This window comes from Spermophilus citellus (assembly GCF_964194105.1).
Source record: "Spermophilus citellus genome assembly, contig: SCAFFOLD_102, whole genome shotgun sequence".
Lineage (NCBI taxonomy): Eukaryota > Metazoa > Chordata > Mammalia > Rodentia > Sciuridae > Spermophilus > Spermophilus citellus.
Window position 1 is genome coordinate 1223997 of NW_027672732.1, and position 22196 is coordinate 1246192.

At 55.1% G+C, this 22196-nt stretch overlaps 1 protein-coding gene across 1 annotated transcript in view; it reads right to left on the bottom strand.

Annotated features, from left to right (window-relative positions):
* Nucleotides 1-21268: 21268 nt before the first annotated feature.
* The window catches only part of LOC308640687 (ras-related protein Rab-32-like), a gene marked incomplete at its 3' end in the record, with an annotated part of 422333 nt that continues 421405 nt past the window's right edge, over nt 21269-22196 (bottom strand). Inside the window, exon 2 of the mRNA XM_081312478.1 lies at nt 21269-21346. Coding sequence (XP_081168604.1) covers nt 21269-21346 — 78 coding nt within the window. The remainder of the gene's footprint in view (nt 21347-22196) is intronic.

The window sequence follows — 22196 nt, forward strand, 5'->3', positions numbered from 1 at the left end:
AATAAGACATAGATCTGCTCTCAAGAAGGCACTTGCTCTTTTAATTCAAAGTATAAGCCTAGAAAGGTACAAGACCAAGTGGTATTGGACTAAGGATAAATAGTCCAGTGAACTAGAATAAAGACTGCAAAAATAGACCCACACATATATGGAAGCAATATTTGGCAGAGGTGACACAGCAGATCTGTGGGGAAAAGGTTCATTCTCTATAAATGGTGCTGGAGCAGTTGTACATCTATGTTAGGGTAGGAAAAGGTCATGGGTGCTGGGCATGGTGGTGCGCACCTGTAATCCCAGTGGCTCAAAGGCTGAGGCAGGAGGATTGCAGGTTCAAAGTCATTCCCAACAACTGAGTGAGGCCCTAAGCAACTCAGACTCTGTCTTAAAATAGAATGCAGAAAATAGCTGGGGGTGTGGCTCAGTGGTTAAGTGCCACTGGGTTCAATCCCCAGTTCTAAAAAAAAAAAAAAAAGTGACTTGGGATCCCGACCTCACACCACACATAAAATATCAATTCCAGATGTACTGAAGACTTAAACACACATGAACACAACATAAGAGGAAATGATTTCTTGAAAAAGATATGAAAAGCACAAATCATCAAGAAAAGGATGGATACATTTAATTAAAATATGAAACTCCTTTTTTTTTAAACCCAGTGCCTCACACATGCCAAGTGAGCACTCTACACTGAGCCACAACCCCAGCCCCTGAAACTCCTTTTTATCAAGGGAAATATGTGCGACATAAGATCCAAAATATACAAAGCCCTTTCACAAATCAATTTTCAAAAGAAACATTAGGAAATTGGGGAAATATATGAACAGGCAATTTGCAGGAAAGGAACGATGAATGGCCAATAAACATATGCAAAGATCGTCAGCCTCATTTGTAATCCCGGGAAATGCAAAATAAAACCTCTGTAAAGTGTCACTTTGCACCTGTCAGACTGGCACAAAAACAAAGTGAGGCAGAAGGGACATGGAGCATGGAGAATTCTGGTACCCTGCTGGCTGGAGCAGGGGTGGGTACAGCCACTCAAGAATGATGTGGCAGGTTTGAAAATATTGAGGGTGCATGTACCCTGGTGACCCAGGCTTTCCTATGGAACATACCTGGAGAGCCTCTTGCTCATTGAAACAATATTTAGATTAAAGAAGACTCTGAAACAGCCTCAGTGTCTATTATCAGAAGAATGCATAAGCAAATTGTGAAGTGTTCAGAGAAATGCTATGCTGCCAAGAAATGAGTAACTAGAGATTCCTTACGAACCACCAGTGAAGGGGGGGGCCAAGTTGCAGACAATCAAATTATATGATATCATTTACACCGATTTTTTAAAACATGCAAAACAAAATATCTAAGTAACATAGAATTTCACAGATGTAGCAAATGCACAAAGACATTCAGAAGCATGATAAATATACCATTCATCGAAGTATTTACCTCAAGGGGTAGAGGGAGATGTGATAAGGTGGTAGGAGGGGGCTTCTCCCATTTTGAGACTTTGTTTCTTGACTGGAATGGTAAATACACAGATTCTGTCTTATTTTTCAAACTTCTGCATATGTGTGTGTTTCTGGGGATCAAACCCAGAGCCTTATGTAATGTCAGGCAAGCACTCTACCACTGAGCTACATCCCCAGCCCCCAAACAATTTTAAAGTACAGAGCAAGCATGATGGGAATTTTGGAGTTCTGCTCCAAAACTCACTTTCCTCTTTCATTCTCCTTGCTCTCCCCCACCCTCCACCCAGGAACATTTTTCCACTGAGCTATATCTCCAACCCTTTTTATTTGCTTGAAACAGGATTTTGCTCACCTACCCGGTCTGACCTCCAAATTGGGACCCTCTTGCCTCAGCCTCCCAAGGCTCTGAGATTACAAGCGTGAGCAGCCATGCTCAAGATGACTTTCCTCATTTTGATAATACAGTCATAGCGTCTAAGTGCTCAACTCAAAGCCCAGACATGAACACCTCCATCCCCAATCTCCAATGGAGTCCTTTACACCCTAGTCCCAGTCAACTGGGACTCCTCCCACATATGCATCACTATCAATCAGGCCCTGAAACCTGGCACACTCTCTGAGGCCTTCCTGAATTCACAGACTGCTCACTCTTCCCAGGCCTGGTCCTCCCTATCTCTGCCCAGCCCTTGCCTATTTCTCCATTACAATCCAGCTCAGGCATTTCAGCTCCTGGGAAGCCCTGGAGGTATTCACTGACTCCTCCAGGTAGAGAGTTCCCACCTGCCCTCTTCGCTGTTTATTAGAGTATGGATTGTTGCGCCTGGTTAGGAGTCTGTTTCTGGGAGGAGACTCTGAGCTCCTCCAGGCACCAGCCTTGTCTGAGCCACTGAGCAGCCCCGCTGTCTGGGTGGGGCTTGGCCTTAGGAAGATGTGTTTAATGAATGAAAGGGCTGAGTAGACCCAAGTGCTCAGAAACCCGCAGGAGCCACGCCAAACTGAAAAGGAGAGCAACCCCACCACCTATTTGGTTGATTGCTTGGTCTTCACTGAACATTCTTCAAGATAGTGTGAACTTTAGGGTCAGAGAGAACTGTTCACACCTGGGCTGAACTGTGTTGCCCACTGTGTGAACTGATGTGCTATTATATCCCTCTGAGCCTTAGCTTTGGGGTCTACACAATGAGGATGTGACTAGTTGTGACTAGGGCTCATCACAGGAGTTATGAAAATTCAGTGAGATTACAGAAAGATTACAGACCCTTTTGCAGGGTCAGGTAGCAACCGTGTCAATATTGGCCAAGAGGAAGATATTTGCAGGGAAGACTGGAAGGAACCGCCTATGAAAAATGGAGGTCTAGTCAAGCGTGGTGGCTTGGTTTCAACTACTTGGAGGCTGGGACAGGAGGATCTCTTGAGTCTATGAGTTTGAGACCAGCCTGGGTGACATAGCAAGACTGTTTCCAAAAGGAAAAGGAAGGAAGGGAGATAAAACTATCAAAAGGCTGTTCACCGATTCTCAACAAAAGCATGCACCCGGAGGCTGGTTGGAGCTGGGATGGCCAGAAGCATGCTCCCAGTTCCTGCTCCTAGCACTGCTTCCTCCTGTCCTCTGCCCCTGGCCATCCCACCCCCTGCTCCAACACACACTTCGGAAGTGATTAGCTGCACAGCATTTCGGAATCCTAGGCCCTCCTCTCGGTCTCCCCTATCCACTCTGGCCCCCTCCAATCTGCTCTCACATATATCCCAGGGAGCCAATCTGGGCCCATCTTTTCCTTGCCTGCTTCCATCTGTAGGGGCGAAAGAGCCTGTGGCGCCTTCCCCAGGGATGCATCTGAAGTGATTTACCAAGTGCACTATATATGCAAAATCTACATATGTCCACTTGTCGGGAGCTTCCATCAAAGCAACACAAAGGATTGCAAATTGCTTATGGTCCAGACTGTAGAAGATGAATTGGATGGCGTTACAGTCTGTACATGCAAACAAATATATAAAATTGACAGGGCTGTGTGGTCACTGCAAAAGAACAACACTGTGTGCTTCAAGGGTTCTGGCGACAGACTGTCTGAGCTAAGGAGCCAATTGTCTTTGATCCGGGTCTCCCTGGACCATATAATATTATCCTGGTGACATAGATATGAGCCACCCATGGCACTTTGTCCCATGCAAATGTCTGCCATCTTTCTTAGTGGCTCTCAGGAAGGCCATCAGTGACTTCCTTGTTGGGAACACCAAAGGATACTTTCTCCGTCTTCATCTAGCCCGACCTCTTGGCCAGACTTAACCCCATGGAAACTTCTGCTCTCTTCTTTCTCACCACACTCTCCCAGTTTTTCTCCTGGTTCTCTGGTTACTCCTTCCACTCTTTGGCTACCTCGTTTTACTCCACTGGGCCATAAGAGTTGGAGGGGAGACGGTCAGAGCCCCGTATCCTCGACCTTGCATGGAGCTCACAGCTTCAAACCACCCCCACCCCCCGCCCTGCCCGGGCTCATGCCAGTAATTCCCACACAGTCCCTTCCAGCCCTGCCTGGGCACCCGTGGTCTCTTGCCAGGACTTCAGTAAGCGCTGAGCTGGTTCCCTGCCTCTGTCTACCTGTCTCCATCTTGGTTGTGTCCATTGATTCTCCCCAGGAGGTTTTCCAAGCATGAATACAACCACGTCACCCCCACCCCTGCTAAAAGGTCTCAATGGCTTCTTACAGCTTCGTGTGGCCTACCAAGCACTGGGTCTGCCCCCCCATCCATCTCTCCAGCCCATTTCCTGACATCTCCCCCTCCCTCCCTCTCCACCCCAAGCCACTCCAGCCAACTTCCAGGTCCTCAAATATGCAACATTCCTGCCCATGACCTGCCTACCAGGTTCCCCTGTCCAGAACCTTTCTCTGTCCCCTCCCCTCCTGGACCCAGTTAACTCTTCCAATGGCAGCTTAATGTCACTTCCTCCGGGCAGTCTTCCCTGGCCTCCACGCTGTACCCCATAGCCCTGGGTGCCTTCCTTCCCGGTGCTGACCACCGTGTGTTATTATGTTATCACCTGATGAAACGTCACCATCCTCCCCTGAGCATGTGGATCACGCTTGGTTTTGCTCATTGCTGCACCTGGTCCCACCCCCAGCAAGGACCCCAGCACATAATAGGTGCTCTATGGATGTTGGCTGATGAATGGATGAATCGATGTTTGCTTGTACACCTCCCCTGATGGGCTCTACTTATCATGGCTGGACACTGTTACCAGAGATTTCTACACCTAGGTCCACTGATATGTAAGCATACTTGGATGCTTTTCCAGTTGCTTTGTGTGTTCTATCATTTAATTCTCACAATCACCTTTGAGGAATGTTCTGATATCGTCTATGTCCCTTTAATATGAGGAAACTGAGGCTCAGAGAATACAAGCAAATTGAGCAAGATCACACAGCCATGTAAATGGCAGAGCTGGTGCTCACATCTACATCTGTGGGATTCTAAACCCGGGGCTTGGTAACCACTGGGATGCACCACCCTTTTCTGCATACTATTCTGTAGTAGTCCAAGTTAATTCATAACTTAATCTCCCAAGGGGAAGGCAGGACCTTCCTGGATAGAAATAAGATTCAAAACCTCATCCACCAAAGCATCAGACTGTGTACACCAAAACCACCAGAATCCCCGGGCAAGGGGGGACATGAGTGGAGGCGAGGGAAGGATAGGGAAGTGCACTCACCCGGTGCCTGTGCACAGCGGTGATGGTCAGGAAAAACGAAGACCAGAAATGGACAGAGCTCACTGCTGCCTCTGAGGAGTTTAAGAATTAAATACCAGGTGGAGGTTGGCTGTGTGAGACACGAGGTGTGGAGGAGGACCATGTGCTCCTGACAGAAAGGCCCCTATTCCAGGGCTGACCTGCTCGCAGCGGGCACAGCCCTGTCCAAGCCTCACCAGCCCCCACTTTGAATCCACCCCCACCCCCAGGGTTTCTCCCACACCCACCCCTGCTGTTGACAGATTCCCCAAGTGCCTTTCAAGGTCAGCTCCCCTTCCCCCATGCCAGGCTCCAGTCTGGGTGCTGGGGATGCAGGTAAAGAGAAGAGTGAGGTGCTCCCAGATGCACAGGGCAGAGACAGGCAGCAGTGTCCCCAGGGACCACCTGTGTGCTGGCCCTGTGGCCCACATGTGATAGTCCCAGGTGGCTGCTAAGCATAAGACAGAGGTGGCTGTGGGGCCCTGAGGCCAACCTGGGCAGCACAGGTGGTTAAGGAAGGGCTCCTGAAGAGATGACCTGTGAGTGTGTCTTAAAGGAGAGAGATGACAGGCAGCCAAGAAGGAGCAGCCTTTGCAAAAGCATGAGCAGAGGGGAGCACGTGGGGGGGCCAGGGGCAGTTTACAGTCAAGACCACTGGGCATCAGGGATGAGGGGCAGCCAAGGGAGAGGGGAAGGAAGAGAACAGTGTGGGTCACCAGGTCCCTGAGCACCGTGCCGGGGCTGGGACTTTTAGGAAGCCACTGGGAGATCCCAGGGCCGGGAGGGACATGGAGGATTCTTGAGTTTTACATGAATCTCTTCATCTGGAGGAGGAGGAGGGACTTAAAGGAAATAGACTGGGGACCAGCAAGAGAATGATCCAGGGAGTGGCTGGGAGGTGCAGCAGGAAGGACAGACAGCTTAGTAGTTTGGTCAGAAAGAAGACCCAGATTGGATGGTTGCTGGAGGGAAATTTTGGGGTGGGGATGGACCGTGGGCTACACAGCACTAATCCCCCTTCTAGAAGGAAGGAACCATTCTTCCAGATGTGGAAGGCTATAGGAAGATGTCCTTCAGCTGTCAGCAGTTTGGGGTTGCCCCTGATGAAGAAAGCCATCTCACTAAAGGTGACACTCCCTGGGATGTCCTACATCCAGGAATTGACCAACACAGGAGCATGATGACCTGGCCCCTCGGCACTACCCAGGACCACTCTGAAGGGCCATCCTGGGTCCAGACACAGGGTGAATGGGACCTCTATTGAGATTGCACACAGCTCAGCTTTGCCCTGCACCGCTGCTGCCTGTCCCCTGCATGGGTCCACAGCCTGAGCGCAGACCCCAGCGAGCCTCCCGCACACAGAAACATCTCAGACCCGCCTTTCTGGGGTTGAAATGGTGCTGGTGAGGACAGAAAGCACTTGTCCCCATGAAAATGACCCAGTAGATAGTGTGACTTCAAAGTTGCCAGGGAGAAAGGTGAGCAGTACTCAAGAAAACAGGTAAGGTTCTGGGACAGGTGGAAAGGCCAGCTCTTCCTGAGACAGATGCAAAAATTGGAGACAACTTTGGGTAGAGATGAGGTCAGGAAGTAGAGGGAGTCTGAGTCTTCACTTTTTTTCTTTTTTCCTCCTTTGCAGATGGAAGAAAGTAATGTTGGCTATTAGGGGGAGGATAGATAGTAAAATAATTATGCAAGAAAATAATTACCAGGGGCACAGTATCTATTGCCACTGTAGTAGTAAGGAGTGCAGGGCCTCAGTGGGTGGGTGGGATTCTGCCAGCCTGTGTGCCCAGAGGGGCAGAGAGGACCCAGCCAGGGATGATGTGAGGGACTGGGAATAGGATTCCTAAATTATATACAAGAGGCCCAGTTAAATGTTACTTGTTTAGTATAAGGACATCTTTTGCAATATTTGGATATACTTATGCAAAAAATCATCCATTGTTTACCTCGTTCCTTTCTGACCCCTTCATACACTGGATGGGCGACAGACTTCAGCCCAGGTAGTTCTCAGATTCTCCCCTTCCCCTCCCTTGCTCAAACACCTCCAGGCTCACCATTGTCCAAACCATTGATGGGTCATTTGAGGCCCTCTGTTTTCTGATCTTCAGCCACCCTCTCCACCCCATCCCGCATCCTTGGACACTTGGTCCAGGTCTCCTGCCTCTTAGTTTTTGGCTTTAGCCATTTCCTCTGCTTATAAAGGCCTCTCCCCAAGTCCACTCTGCCAGGAAGCCTCCTAGGTCTAGATCCCTCCTGGTGGGAGGAAGTAGTCAGAAGCACCTTGGGCGAGTCCTTTCACTCTGAACCTCCTCTATTTCCTTGACTCTAAATGGGCTGGATACTGCCTCTCTCATCCAGCTGCTGAAGGGATGAGAGAGAGTATTTAGAAAGGGTCAAGCACACCCTCGGATGTGGTGCTCTCCCTGCCTCTGGCCAGATCCCTGCCTGGCACTCCAGGGTGTAAATGCACTTTTGCTGGATTGCATTGACTCAAAGGTTCTGAGCTTTTACATTTCAACTTGCTTCTCAGAATTACCAGGCCCAAGAGTGGAACTTAGACAAATTCAATTTCCTATATTAAGATGATCTGAAAAGAGATGAGTAATGAGGCCACTATAATTCTGATGGCATAACAGGTTTTTCCCTCAGTCCACGATGGGCCAAACCGTCTCCCCCTGAAGGGCCCCTTTTAGAATCAAACATGGCGCCTAGCCGCTCCAGCTGGAAGCAGGTAATATCCGCCACACACATTTCTGTCTCAAGCCCCCCCAATCCCAGACCACAAAAGGTGATTTCTTGGAACCATTAGCATAATTACCTGATTGCAATGCTATAGAGGAGCAATTAGACGAGCCTGTGATTTTTGCACAGTTATTTGTCTCAAGTAAGTCACCTGAAGTTCATCTGCCATGAGGATTCGTGGCTGCATTCTGTAATCATAGGGAATTATTTTGCTAATAACAGAGGTACCTTGATCTAATTTAGTTTTAATGCCAAGAGGTGTCCTCCCAGAATAATCAGCTTCAGGCCAATTCCAATTTCCAGGTTTGTTACACATTCTGGAGAGAAGATTCAATTCAAGGAGGCTGAAGTTACTTCTTTATCACCTAAAGTCATCTAGGGGCGAAATGCATCCTACCTCTACGTGTTTGCAGAAAAACGCAGGGAGAGGCCCAGCCGCAGGGAGTCAGGGTGGGCGCCCAACCAAGAGGAACCACTGGGTCAGGTTCAATCCATTAGATATTCCTGGAAGAGCCCTACTTTTTCTTTCATTCATTCATTATCTCATTCGTTCTTTTCTTCCATTTCTGGGGTCTCTCCTCAGCACGACCTGGTCTGTGCTGTTATTGGATGCAGCAATGACAAATACGGGTGCCAGTCTCTTCCAGAAGCATTAACACTTATCAAGCCATTATGTCCTGTGAGCCAGGTGGGAGCTGCTATTGTACCCATTCTGCAGGTGAGGAAACTGAGGCAGAGAGGTTAAGAAACTTGTCTCAGTTCAGACAGCAGTTAAGGACACAGCTGGGATTTAAATTTCCCCCAAGGTCACAGGCAAGGTAGAATCCACACAAGGCATGGTGCAAGCCCCCTGCTCTGTGCTCTCTTTCAGGCTTAACAACTACTCTGGGACAGGGGTGTCATTAGCTTCATTTTATTGAGGAAGAAACAGAGTCTTGCGGAGATTTGACTTGGCCAAGGTCAATGCAGGGAGTACATGGAGGAGTTGGGACTTGAACCCTGAGATTCTGATTCTGAACCTGGGGCTGCCTTGGCCAAAGCTGGGAAATATGTGCAGTGTCTTTTGTTATCTTTGTTAGAGGCTGGGTTTAAGGTAATCACCCAAGTGCCCGGTGACCTGCAGTCCAGCTCTGATCCCTTGGGGCAGTTCCTCTTCCCCACCCCCACCTCTCGCCCTAGAAACTCAGTCCTTTTGTTCCTGTTACCAAACAAACCCGATTGTCCGATTCCTGTTCCTTCATTCACATGTTTATGCTTTCAACAGAAGGCTGTCTGGTTCTGCAGGACAGCCAGGAGGTAGCTGTGACTCTGTCCCCACCCCCCAGTCCTCCCTGGGGGAGGGAATGGGGTGAATGGAGGTGGCTGGAAAACCACTGGGACGGATCCTCTGTTGGCTCCTGGGGTTCCCAGAGCCAGGGACCTGGGCTCACTGATGACCGGTGATGTCTGTAGGGCTGGAAGGCTGCTAAATGCCTACGTGAGACCCCGCCCCACCTGCACCCAAGCTCAGGGTAGGGGTCAGCCAGCCCTGGCACTGGCTTCGGGGACAGGCTACTTCCCCATTGGTTGCCCATTAGTCTTCTCCCATGTCTTCTCCCTTTTTTGAAGTCATAGTTGTTTATACTCCGTCCCTCCTCCCTCCAACAAGTGTCCCTGTTGACCACTTTCTGTTGAGGCTACAGGAGAATGAGACAAAACTCCCGTGTGACCTCAGGACAGAGCCTTCACAGATGGCTGCATCCCCAGGTGACGGGCGCCACCCACACCCAGTTGCTGGGGTTGGGAAGGCTTCCTGGAGGCAGTGGCCGCCAAAGGGGCACCAGCGTGTGAGTGGGAGCTGGCAGGTGGCAGGGAACCACAGGTGGGAGAGAGGCAGATGTTTTAAGCCTCAGGGAGACGGGCAGGAAACTGGGGAGGCTGAGGAAGCCTGAGTGTTTAGGAGCCATCAGCCACTCTGTCTGGCTGAAGCATGGGCATTGGTGGCCATTTGCAGATGGAGTAAGGGAGGCCATCCAGGATGCAGCAGCAGGTCGCCAAAGGTCAAGAGCCTGGATATGGCCGGGTATGGTGATGCACACCTGTAATCCCAGCAACTGCGGGGGGGGGGTGGTTAAAGCAAGAGGATCCTAAGTTCAAGGCCAGCCTCAGAAATTTATGGAGCTCCTGTCTCAAAATCAAAAGGACTGGGGATGTAGCTCTTCCCCAGTACTGGTACTGGGGGGTGGGGGGGAGCTGGGGAATTGATCCTGAGGGTCATGGGCCAGTGGGGGTTTTCAGCAGGGGACGGAGCAGGATCTGCGTTTAGAAGCTCATTTGAGTGCACAGGGAGGACTGAGGGGGGTGGCACTGTGAACATGCAGATTCCCTCCCTCCCCCTTCTCTCCTCCCCAGCCACCACCCTCCCTGACACAGTGTGAGTGTGTCGCCCCCACCCCCCACACACACACAACACACGAATAGAAGGAAGGGGGATTCGGGCCTGCTGCTCATCTGCCCTGGCCGACCCAAGCCTGGAAGGCAGCCCTGACCTCTCACCTCCTGGACCAGGGTCAAGAGGCCTTCAACACTCCATCTCCGGCCCCAGGCTTGATTTTGGTGCTCTCTGCAAAGTGCCTGCTTATGAACAGAGTCTCTGGCAAAAGGGCAGCTCCCAGCCCTTCTCCAGCCCCTTCAGTCTGAATCCTGCCTCTCACAAGCCCCTTCCCCAGCCCTGTAGCCCCTCTTGGCTCAGGGTGGTTGTGCCCACCCCACTCCCAAAGCCCCACGCTGTGGGGGAGGGGGAGGTCCTCTCCCCAAACACAAGCTCTTTTGTTCCAGCCCCTTGGCTTGGCCCTCAGCCCTGCGCCCGCTGCCCTGCACTTGTCTCCTGGTGGAGCTTGCCTTGCTCTTAATGAGCCCCGGGGCCGCAGAAGACGCTGGCATGCAGGGCTGGGGCTCAGGCTACTCCTGGCCCAAGCTAGGGACTCTGCCCCTGCCCTGCTCAAACCCCTTCCACAGCGCCCACCTACTCCAATTAGCTAGCACGCAGGCCTAGGGGTGCTGCTGGCTTTCCTGTAACACAGGCCAGCAGGATGATAAAGCCTGTCACCCCCAGGGCCCCCTGGAGCCTGGCCAGCTGTGTGGGCCATCAAGCAACGGGCTTCGCTCGGGCTGGGAAGTCCTGAAACTCATGTCCACCTCTGTTGGGGCTGCTTCCTTTGCTGGGGGGACCCTCCCTGCTGCACTGAACTAAATCTCAATTCTTTCCACCCCCTTTTCCCAGCAGGGACAGTCCCAGCAGCCCCTCCCAGAAGCCCCCTTAGACTCCCCGATTCCTTGATCAGCCCCACCAGCCTCACCCCCTGCTGGGTCCCCATTTGCCCTTCTACACCAGGTGCAGTGGAGGTGAGTGGAGACCCCAGGCCCCCTGCAGCTCAGCCCCTCCTACCTCCCCCTGGAGTGGGACAGTCCCATGGGGTGCTCAGTACAGACTCAGAGTAGCAGTGAACCGTGGGAAGCACATGGGCTTTGGAGCACGGGGACCAGAGTTGGAATCTGGACTCTGGCCCTCCTAGCAACGACTCGACTCGGGGCAATCTCCAGGCCTCTCTGCCTATAAATTGGGAGGGGGCTTCCAGTGAGAGCTGTGTGGGCCACGTGTCTCTTTCCTCTGTTCTCTGGTTCAGCTTCTCAAGGTGCAAGAGGAGGAGGATCGGGTTGCCCTCCTAGATGCTGGGAGAGCCCTGGGCTGCTGAGGACACGGGGCAGTGGGGGGACTGAGACACCTCTAAAGCCACCACCCAGCAACACTGCTGCGCCCTGGACTCCTGGCTGCCTGGACTCTCTCCCTTCCAGCCTCCTCCTGCTGGGACTGGACCTCCCAGAAGTGGGCAGCCAACCCGGTTCCCCTGAGCGGCTCAGGGGAGGGGGCCAGGTGAAGGTGGGGTTGAGGGTCTTAGAGATTCTGGAAAGACTCATCAGAACACATTCCCTCCCTGTTTGAAACCATTCATACGGAAGAGCCCAAGCTCTGGGCCTCGCACCCGAGGTCTCCCTCCTGGTACTGCTGACCTCCCCAGGCTCCAGCCTCCTCTGCCCATCTGGACCTGGGTCTAGTCTACCAAACTGCCTGAGGTTCACAGAGAGGCTACTGTGTGGCTCTCAATGCCTGCCCTTTCTCCTGCGGTTCCCTTTGCCCGCTCACCAGGCCGACACACCTCAGGCTCACCTTCCCTGCGCTGTCATTGAGCCTGTTCTGAGCTCCTCCCTGAGACCAGATCCAGCCCGTCTGAGGCTCCCCAGGGCCTCTGGAACCAAGCAGAGAGACTGAGAGCTGTTGGGAGTGAATTAAGGAGGCTGGGAGTGGGACCCTGGGCTCCAGCCATCCTCCATTCCAGCATCTGCCCCTTAGAACTGAGCGGTCTGTGGGGTCCAGGGGAGGCAGGGGGGTGGAACATTCCAGTGCCTGGGCAGCCTCTAGACTAAATCTCAATCTCTAGAGCAAGGCTGGGTATCATCCCAAGGCCCAGCAAGGATGAGAATACTCTGGAAATTCTGGGGCAGCCCAGGTCCCCTCCTGCCACCCAGATGAGGCTGCACCCTGCCAGAGGCTCCAGAGGCTCTTTAATACCACTCTGTGTGCTGCACTGACCCAGCCCCCTCACTTAGCTTGCAAAGTACTTTTACTTGTATCAAATCACTCCACCATTCATTATTCATTCAACAAACATTCAGGGGAAAGTGCTGGAGCTACAGAGTTGAAGCTCTGAGGTGTGTGCAGCAGGGACAGACATACACAGACAGGTTGACAGACAAGGCCATCAGGAGTGACAAGGCTGCCTCAGAGCCCTGAGTGGAATGGTGACTTACAGAGGTCCCTTGGTCTGGGATAGGGCCTGCCTGGAGCAGGGGTGACGGAGGCCCCGGTGGGAGCTGGCAAAGGGCAGAGGTGCAAACACAGGAGGGGTGTGAAGGGTGCAGAGGTGTGGAGAGGTGGACGATGTTTGGTCAGCTGTGCTGGTGACCTCACTGAGGACCACACGGGCAGGGAAGAAGCAGAGACCAGAGGAGGAAGGAGCTGGATATGGTCAGGAGGAGCAAGGAAATGGTGGGAGAGACTGGGAGAGCCCACGAAGATGCTGTAGGGTGGTCCTCAGGCGCAGGAGGGGACAGAGCCCAGTGGGCAGGACTGGCCTCCATAGGGGAGTTGAGTGAAGAGTGAGGCCTGCAGCAAAACACAGGCGGACTCAGAAGAGTCCACCTGGAGAGGCCGAGGTGGGTCGAGCTCGCTGCCCACTTACTGCTGCACACAGTAGGCCGTCACCAGGTGCCTGTGGGTGCAGCCAAGCCCTGAGGGAATGGGAGGAGGCAGAGAGACACAGAGATAGATGGCGAGACAGGCAGAGACTGAGACAGAGACGGGGAAGTCTCTGACAGGCTGCCCAGGCCCGCGGTGCTGTCAGAGGCCAGCCTGAAAGAAGAGCCCGGGAGGGGCAGACAGCCTGTTGAGGGCCACAGCCAGTCGGGATGACCATGGCATATTGCCAGAAGGGAGTAGTTGAGAGGTGACACCAGCGAGCCACTGAGATGATGATGGTCATGTTAAGCTGTGTATTCAATTGTATGCAGACCTTTACTGTCTGGCAATAGGGCGGCTCTTGCGGCCTTGGGCACCGGCTACTTTGGAGTTTCCGTGGAGTTCTCACAGAGTTTTCACTGGGTTCGGAGAGAGTTGGGGCGGAGCCCAGGGAAGAGTGGGGTGAGTGGGGGTGTGTGTGCGTGGAGTGCTGGTGGAGTTCGGGCAATAAAGCTTCCTGTTGGAACATACAGTGCTTTGTGGCAACTCGGTGATTTGTGCCCAGCCAGACTGTGGCAACAGCCACCATCACCCACCCTCCACAGAGCTGGCAAAGGAGAGACCAGAGGTCTCAGAGCAGGGTACCCAGCCAGGCCTGAGCCCTGACTCCTAGCTATGGAGCCGGCCGGGCCCCTTCCTCCATGTGGGGCTTCACCAGGAAGGAAGGGACCCTTGGCCCCAACCTGAAGGAAGATGCTGGGCTGGTGGCCACCTCCAGCTTCAGGGGCCAGGGGCCACCTCTTGCTCCCTCTGAGGCTCACCCCACTCCTTTCCAGGTCAGCCTCACACTGGGGCTCCAGGCCGCCCCCCACTGCCTCCGCTGACAGCCGCCCCCTCTCTCAGGACCCGGCTTCCTACATCAGCAAAGGGCAGCGTGAGGCCATCCACAGGGAGGGCGCTGGCAGGGGAGGGGCAGGCATGGGGACAGGCAGCAGGCCACTTCAGGAACTGCAGTCCCTTGAACTGCTCTTTTGCTCACAGACTGAACCCAGGGAGCCCAGGGGATGGGGGACCCCGCGCTGTCACAGGCTCACGCAGGGGCTTCTGTGGATGCAGAGACCAGGCACAGGCCCGGTCACCCTCCCGCGGGGCCCTGCTCTGCACGCTCGTCTGCCTGCACATGAGGCGCTGGGGGAATGTAGGTCACCGGCTGGAAGGCCCGCGGTTGTGGTGACCCAGCCATCCGGGCACAGCTTCAGATTGGACAGGAGTCCACCCCTCCCTCCACCTGCCTCTGCCCCTGCTCCCATGAGTTGGTCCAATTCCAGGCCCCTTGAGCTCCTGTCTTGTTGTCCCCAGGATCCCTGGGCGGGCTGAGACTGCCCAGCCCTGCTCTGCCGGGGCAGGGATCCTCTGTTTGTCCCTCTGCAGGGCAATGCAGAGTCCCCAAGGGATGGAGGGAAAGTGGCTCCCACCTTGGAGAGCTAGAAGGCATGGCCCATGAGATGTCCTAGGACTAGAGGTCACGACCCCACTGACAAGTGGGGACAGAGTGGCCTCAGCAAGGCTGATCAGGGCCAGCTTCCTGCAGCAGGGGAACCCTGGCTGGGCATCTGAGCTGAAGCTTCGGCCAGCCTTGGAAAGGAAGTGGTTCCGATACGTGGCTCCGGTCCCTCCACCCTGGAGTCAAGGTCACATCTGGAAGGACCGTCACAGACTCCCCTACAGAAGGCTGTCCCATGGCCCCGCAAGCACAAGCCCAGGACCCCAGACTCCCTCCCGTCCAGAATCTGCTCTGCCACCTGCGTCCTGTCTCAGTGTGAACACCCACATTCCCACCACCAGGCCAGAGATCCAGGGTCCTCCAGGCTCTTTGCTTACTCAAAGACTGAACCCAGGGAGCCCAGGGGGATGGGGGACCCCCATGCAGGCACAGGCTCACGCAGGGGCTTCTGCAGATGCAGAGACCAGGCCCAGACCCTCGGGCCCTGATCTTCATGCTCCTCTGCCTGTGCACACACATGGGCTCCATGGGGAGCCCAGGGCAGCTCACAACCCGGAGGAGGAGACAAGCAGAGAAGCCGGTGGACTTTGCCCATGGTGCGGTGGGAGGGAGTCCAGACCAGGCCGGCTTCCTGGAGGAGGGGGCCTGACCTGCACCCCCAGGATGAGCAGGTTGCGAGGTTGGTGGGGAAGGGGAGGAGGGAGAGTGCTCCAGGACCGGAGAGGAGAGCAGGGCACAGGAGGGAGAGCAGAGGCTGGCACCACAGGAGAAGGCAGAGCATGATGGTGGAGGGAGAGGAGGGGGTGCTGTGACCAGAGAGGAGCATCTGCAGGTCAGACCCTGGTGGCCTTGAGTCCTGTGGGTGAGTTGACTTTGTCCTGCTGCAGCGGGGCAGGGCGGGGGACTGTGGGGATTTTAATACGGCCCCTTCTGGCTGGCCCTGGAGAGTGAGTTGGGGACAGGTGGAGATGGGGAGTCCCAGGGGGAAGCAAGATGGCTGCCCAGGAGTGCGGGCAGGGCCGGGCCTGAGGTGGGGGCTGGGTGACGGAGTCAGGGCAGACCTCTCAGGAGGCAGGATGATTGAGTGAGTCCAGCTCCTCCCTCTCTGCCTCCATCTCCCCATCATGCCATGGTGACAGGTAGGAAGACCCTCACAGACCCTTCCCCCGGGCCGTCCACTGCTCACCCAGCCCCCCCCCCAGGGCTTCCAGAGGGGATTTCTGGGAGGAATCCCAGCTGGAAGGGGCATAGCTGTGGCTGGGTGGGCTCAGCAGCCTCGGGCATACCCACCAGAAGGAAGAATATGGGCGTCCAGGGAGGCCAGGAACGCACTGTGCTGCTGGGGAGGGCCCCGGCCTTCTTAGAATAGAAAGGGGTGGGGCCATGGTCCAGCAGGGATGTGAGCAGGCCCCATCCCGGGCAGGACAAAGACTTGGGCCAGTGCCTCAGTTTCCTCATCTATAAAATGGGACTCAATGTGCTAAGAGATGCACTAGGCAGTAGAAAGGCTTGGGACACTGGGCCATGTCACTGAGCCATCTAACAAAGGTCTGCAGCTCCGTACCAGCCCCCATGACGAGGCAGCCACTGTCCTCGGCCATGCAATGCTTCATCCACCCTCTGGTGGAAAGCCCAGGCCTCTGACCCTCAGGACAGAGCCTTCCAGAAGCCATAGAAAGCAACGTGGGTTTGCCTAAAGCTCACATAAGCCCCTGGACAAGTGGCTTCTTTCTATTCCCACCCAGAGCCCCGCCCTCTGCGGGACAGCCACGGCTCTTCCCTGGGCTTGTCCTGGCTCTGTCCTCCGGCTCCAGCACAGGAACCCCTCACCAGCCCTGCACCAGCCCCCAGTTCCCGGCTCCTGCAGTGGCCGCCCGGGCTTGGGTGCCTACGAGATTCAAGCACCTCCCTGTCCAGTCTCATGGTTCTTGATTGACAGTTCTTCTAGATTGGGGTTCTTCTCCACTCTGTGGGGTAGGGGTGAGGAAAACGCCAAGTCCTCCACCTGCCCTCTGAAAAGTCCAGAAGCCCAGGAATGGCCAGCCAGCAGAAGCGAGGCTCCCTGGGCACGGGGAGGGTGCAGATTGGGGACCCAGCCCAGAGTGGTAGAAAGAGAACTGGCATCTGGGAGTCCTGGGTTTGAGTCCCAAGTACCCCTTGCTAGCTCTGTGGCTGGGGGAGCTTTGGAGCCTGGATTGTGTCATTGGAGTAAAGGGGCTGCTCCTCCCTCTGGGAGGAGCTGAAGTCTCCATTCATGCAGAACCTTCAGCACAGGCCTGCACATAGTAAGTGCTCAGGAAATGGGACCCCAGAGTCCTAGAGCAAGTTGGAAGGAGTATGAATTCTGGCATCCCTTCCCTACCCAGGATAGGACACACTGGTGCAGGTACCTTACCACAGATGCGGGCCCAGGTCTTTGCCCAGGGCCTGTTGAGTTAGCTCAATAATAGAGCCAGGAGGGAGCCTGAGAGGCAGGGCAGGCCCAAGCACAGCTTCCAACATCCCATCTCATGGGCCACACCCTCAGGGAAGGGCCTAGGAGGCACTGGTTCAGAGAACAGGCTTCTTAGTGGGACAGACCTATGTGATTCTTGGCTTCACTAGCTGTGTGACTTCAGTCAAGTCACTCAGCCTCTCTGAGCTTCAGGGTCCTCATCTTCAGCAGGAGAATGATAATACCTCATCAGGTTGGTGGGGAGGGGACATGAGAGGACGGGTGAGCCACACCCCCAGCTCTGCAGCTGTGATTTTTAAGACGAGCCTCTATTTGCTACCAGTTGAGGCCAATCCCTTGAAGGCATTTTAGCCTCCTTCTCTGCGGGAAGGGCCAGGGAGTAGTGACATCAGGCCTCCACAGCTTCCAGCCTAAAATAGCCCTTTCTTGAGACTGACTCCACTCCATCACAGCTGCCTCTGCCTCCTGCTGTCCCCAGCAGAGCCAGCACGGTCCCTGTCACGCAGTGCCCTTCACTGGTTCAGTAAACTCTCCCTGGGAGTCATTTTCTCATGGGCAAATGGAAGGGCCCCCAGGTGGCAGCTCTGGTACAGCCACAGTGCTCAGACAGCCAGCAATACAGCACCCCAGGCCCCTTCAGGCATTGTCGCTGGAGTGGCCTGGGTTCAGATCCCACTTCCCTGAACTCTGCTCTGGGACACTCAACTGCCCCGAGCCTCAGTTTCTTCATCTGGAAAATGGGCTAGCAGCAACCTGCCAGGTTATGAGGGCTCAAATAGAGGGTGCACATCAAAGGCTTTTCCTGGAACCTGGCATGGAGCAGATGCTCAATAAGCCGCCTGGTTCTTACACCTGCAGCACTTGGAAGTTTACAAGCCACATCCATCTGCCTCCCCACCGGGGCCTCCTGTGACCCTGGGGCTGATGTCCTTCCTGGGTTGTTGTCAGGAAGAAATTTGAAGGTTCTGAACTTCTGAGTGACCTCGTCCACCCCAGGATTTCCAAAGCATCCAGCCCCTCTGGAGCATTCAGCCACCTGTCTGCACCCCGCTGGCTCCTCCATGAATCACAGATCCCCCAACAGGCCTCACATGCGCCTCTGTCTCCTCTGAAGCACCAGGCGGGGTGCGGCTGGGTCTGCCCATTTGTCATACAAGGAAATTGAGCCTGAGTGTGGAATGGGGATGGCTCAAGGCCACCCAAGCCAAAGGGAGCTGGGGTGAGGCTCAGGCCACAAGAAGGGAAGAGGGTGCCAGGGGCTCAGTCAGATCTAGTCTTGATGATCAGAGCTGGAATATTTGGGGCTTGGAGCCCAGTACCCTCAACAGAAGCCCCGAGATGGAGAGGATGCCTGGGGACGAAGAGCAGGCCAAGGGCGGGTCCAGCTGGTGCCGAGTTCGTTCATTCATTCCTCATCCATTCATTCACTCATCCATTCACTCGCTCACTGTTCATTCATTCCCTTCATTCATTCCTCATTTCTAATTCACTCACCGTTGGTTCGTTCCTCATTCATTCACTCACTCGCTCACTCATTCATTTATCCAGCGAGTGTGTAGTGGGCCCTGCTCAGGTCAGGTGGTGTGAGGCCCTAAGAATACAGCAGCAAACCAGGCAGGGCTCTGCCCTGGAGCATCGCCAGGGAATAAAAACCCATCCTGACCCAGCAGACACCAAGAGCTTCAGCAGTGGGTGGGAGGTGCCATTGGTGCAGTGGGAGAAATGGTGGGACCCACGAGAACCCAAAGAGAAAGTCTTGCAGGCGAGACACTGGGCCCCTGTCAGGCTCCCCCTTGTCCCCTTCCTTGGCCATTGAAAGGCAGATGGGAAGGAGGTCCTTCTCTGAAAGACCAACAGAGCCTCACCCCATTTACAGCTCTGCTACACCCAGCTTTGTCCCAAGACCCCTGAGCCCTCAGGGAGTTTAGCTGACCAGTGCCTGACCAAGAGCATCACTCCAGTGGTAAGTGCCAGAGCGCCCCCCAAAGGCTCTCCCCCCTCCATGCCTTGGCAGCTTCTGTTCCTTCTGTCTGGAATGCTTTTCTCTAAACCTGGGCTGACTGCATTCATTCACTCCCTCCCTCATTCAACCAGCATTTATTGGACGCTTACCACATGCCAGTCAGAGAGCTATGCCTCTCAGGCACACTGAGAGTTCAGAGGTGAAAGGTGGCCACGCAGGTTAAAGACATAGTAATGTGTAGTGCCAACAAGAACGGTTCCTATAGAGGACAAGGAGGACTAAGGCAGTGGAGTCTGATTTGATGGACGGGGGCAGGGGGAATATGGCCTAGGGAAGGCTTCTCTGAGGAGTTGGATTTCCATTTGATGTTGGGATAAAGAAGAAGAGTTAGTTCAGTGAAGAGTGAGAGGAAGAATACTCTATCCAGGTAGAAAAAGATAGCCTGTGCAAAGTCCCTGGGGTAGAAACTGGTTTGAAGAGGATAAAAAAGCTCAGATCTGTGTGGCTGGGACCTAGAGAGGGAGGAGGTGAAGGAGGGGGTGTCGGACGCAGCAGGCCGATCTGGATGGCACGGCCAGAGGGAGAGGCTATTGGAGATGAGGCCTCTGAGGGCCTCAATGAAGGTACAGAGAGGTAGTTCCTGAGCCAATAGGACCATGTGCTTACAGGAGGACACCAGAGCAGTTGCTTTCCCTCTCCACACACGCAGGCCCAGGGAAGACCAAAAAAACTTAGCGGAAAGGTGGCCATTTTGGTTGGAATATGGATGTTGGACTTCAAGCCTCCAGAACTGTGGGGACATAATTTTGGCTTCTTAAATCTCTGTTGTTTAAACCCTCAATCTATGATAGTTTCTCATGAGCTGACAGAGGGAATCAGTGACTAGCGACAGCTTTCCTGGACTCCAAGTGTGGACTCAGAGGTTCCATAACTTCCCCCCATCGGGGCATCTGCCTCCTTCCCAGGCTGACTTGGAAATGTCACAAAGGCGGACATGAGGTCTGCCTTATTCTTGGACCCTGGCCAGTGCCTATTCTTGGACCCAAGAGTTCAGTCCAGGTCCTGAAAGGTTGAATGAATGAATGCAGAACCAGGGCCCAGAGACGGGGGTGACTTGCATCCTGTGTCACCCTGGCCCACGATAGTCCCTTCAACTTGAGAACCAGGGCCTGTGGGGAGAGACCAGACCTCTCTCCATGGAAGAGCCGGGTCCCTGTGCCCCACCGCCTGTCCTCCTCTTCTCCTGGCCTTTTCCTCCTGTATCCCAGACACCTCACTCCCTGACTGGCGTCCAGGAGAGCCACAGCAGCTCGTGTGACAAAATAAGGGCTGACTGTGCACAGGGCTCTTGGGTTAAGGTGGAGCAGCCCCAGTTTCCAGGCTCATCCTGCCCAACCGTGCCCCTAGCAGAACTGGAGCACAGCAAGTTGGGGCTGTGGATTTCCGGAACATCACTGGACGGGGAGATGGAGATTCGAGGAATCTGGAAATCTGCCTGATTATGGATTGATCCCCCTGTAGCCCCCAGTGCTGGATCCTCAATGGGACAACAACCCTGTGCCAAGCTTCAAGCGGAAAGTTCCGGGTGTAGGCAGGCCTGTCCCCACCCCCAGACTCTCTGCCCCCAGCCTTCCCCAGGATCTCATCCCTCGGGATCTGGAATCCATCCTTGGTTGTCTCCCAATCCAGGCTGGAGCACTTCCAGGGCCAGAGCCCTTTCTCCTCCTTCCTCCTCTCCCTTCCCTTCCTCCGTCCCTGCCTCCAACCACTAAGCTAGTTCTGAGGACTGAGCTCCTCTTCCTGCACCTCTGACCCCGACACAGGTTGGCACCTGGAGGTCACTCGAGGTGCACACACCGGCCACCTGACTGCCTGGAAAAGCTAGGTGCTCACCCAGTCCTGGCCAAGCCCCCTCAGGGGTCGTAGGTCCACACGTGGCAAGGGACCTCTCCCTGGAGGGAGCTGGGCTGCTGCAGGGGGCAGGGAATGTGGCTTGACTCTGTGCCAGGCAGCCAGGGCTGGCTGGAGTAGGGAGTCGGTCCAGGGGGAAAAGAGCCCAGTTTTCGTAGAGGAGACTGAGCTCCCTGATTCCCTGAAAGGCTGACCTGAGCTGGGGGAGACTGCCCCTCAACTGCCCCTCCTCATGGAGCCTTCTCCCCAGTGAGCCCCAAACCTGCTGCCTTGGTCCCTCACCACGCTCCTGCCCTCCCGCCTCCCTCCGTTGCCCAGAGACAGACACAGTGTGCTCAGCATCCTGGCAGCAGCAGGGACAAATGAACGGTCCAGAGAGCTTGGACAGCTCCCTCCCAGGGACTCCCAGCCTCCAGAAACTGCCTCCACGGAAACCTGCGGCTTACAGATCCCTCCCCTGGACCCTCAGCTGGCCTGTCCCAGGCAACTTTCCCCCAGTTCTCTGCCCAGGGCTGCCGGTGGGCCCGAAGGCTGGGCAGGGCCAGCTCCCCAGTGGCAGCCTGGGGAGCACTCTCAGCTTGAGCCCTGGCCTTTAATGACAGGGTGCACCCGTCGCCTGCTCCATCTCCATTGACCCGCAGGATCTCACTAATTGGATCTGCCACGCAGCGCCGCGCCGAGGGACCGGGACCGTGGGGACGCAGCCAGGCGGGCAGAGGCGGCCGCAGGGGGCTGCAAACTTCCTCCCTCACCTCCTCAGCCAGGAGCAGAGCCTGGCGGCTCAGGAGCTCTCCTTCCCCGGCCCCCTGCCACTCGCTGCCCAGGGACCCCCCTTGGGCACTGTGCCCCGTGACCCAGGGCACCATGCCCACCCAGAGTCCCCGGCCCAGGCAGTGCCAGCTGCCCGATCGCCTCCCCCCTTCAACTCAGATTCCTAAAGCAGAGAAAAGTCCCCCTGAGCAGCCAGGCTGAGGTCCCCAACTCTGCCACTTAGCCGGCCAGTGTCACCTACCGTAGGAGCCGTCTTGGTCCAGGAGGGCGTCGGGCTCCATGGCGAGCGCGCCCCCAGCCCCTGGCCCCCCCTGTTTTATGCCCCGGGGCCGTCTCCATGGGCGCCCGGGCTTCGCCTTTTGTATTCCATCTG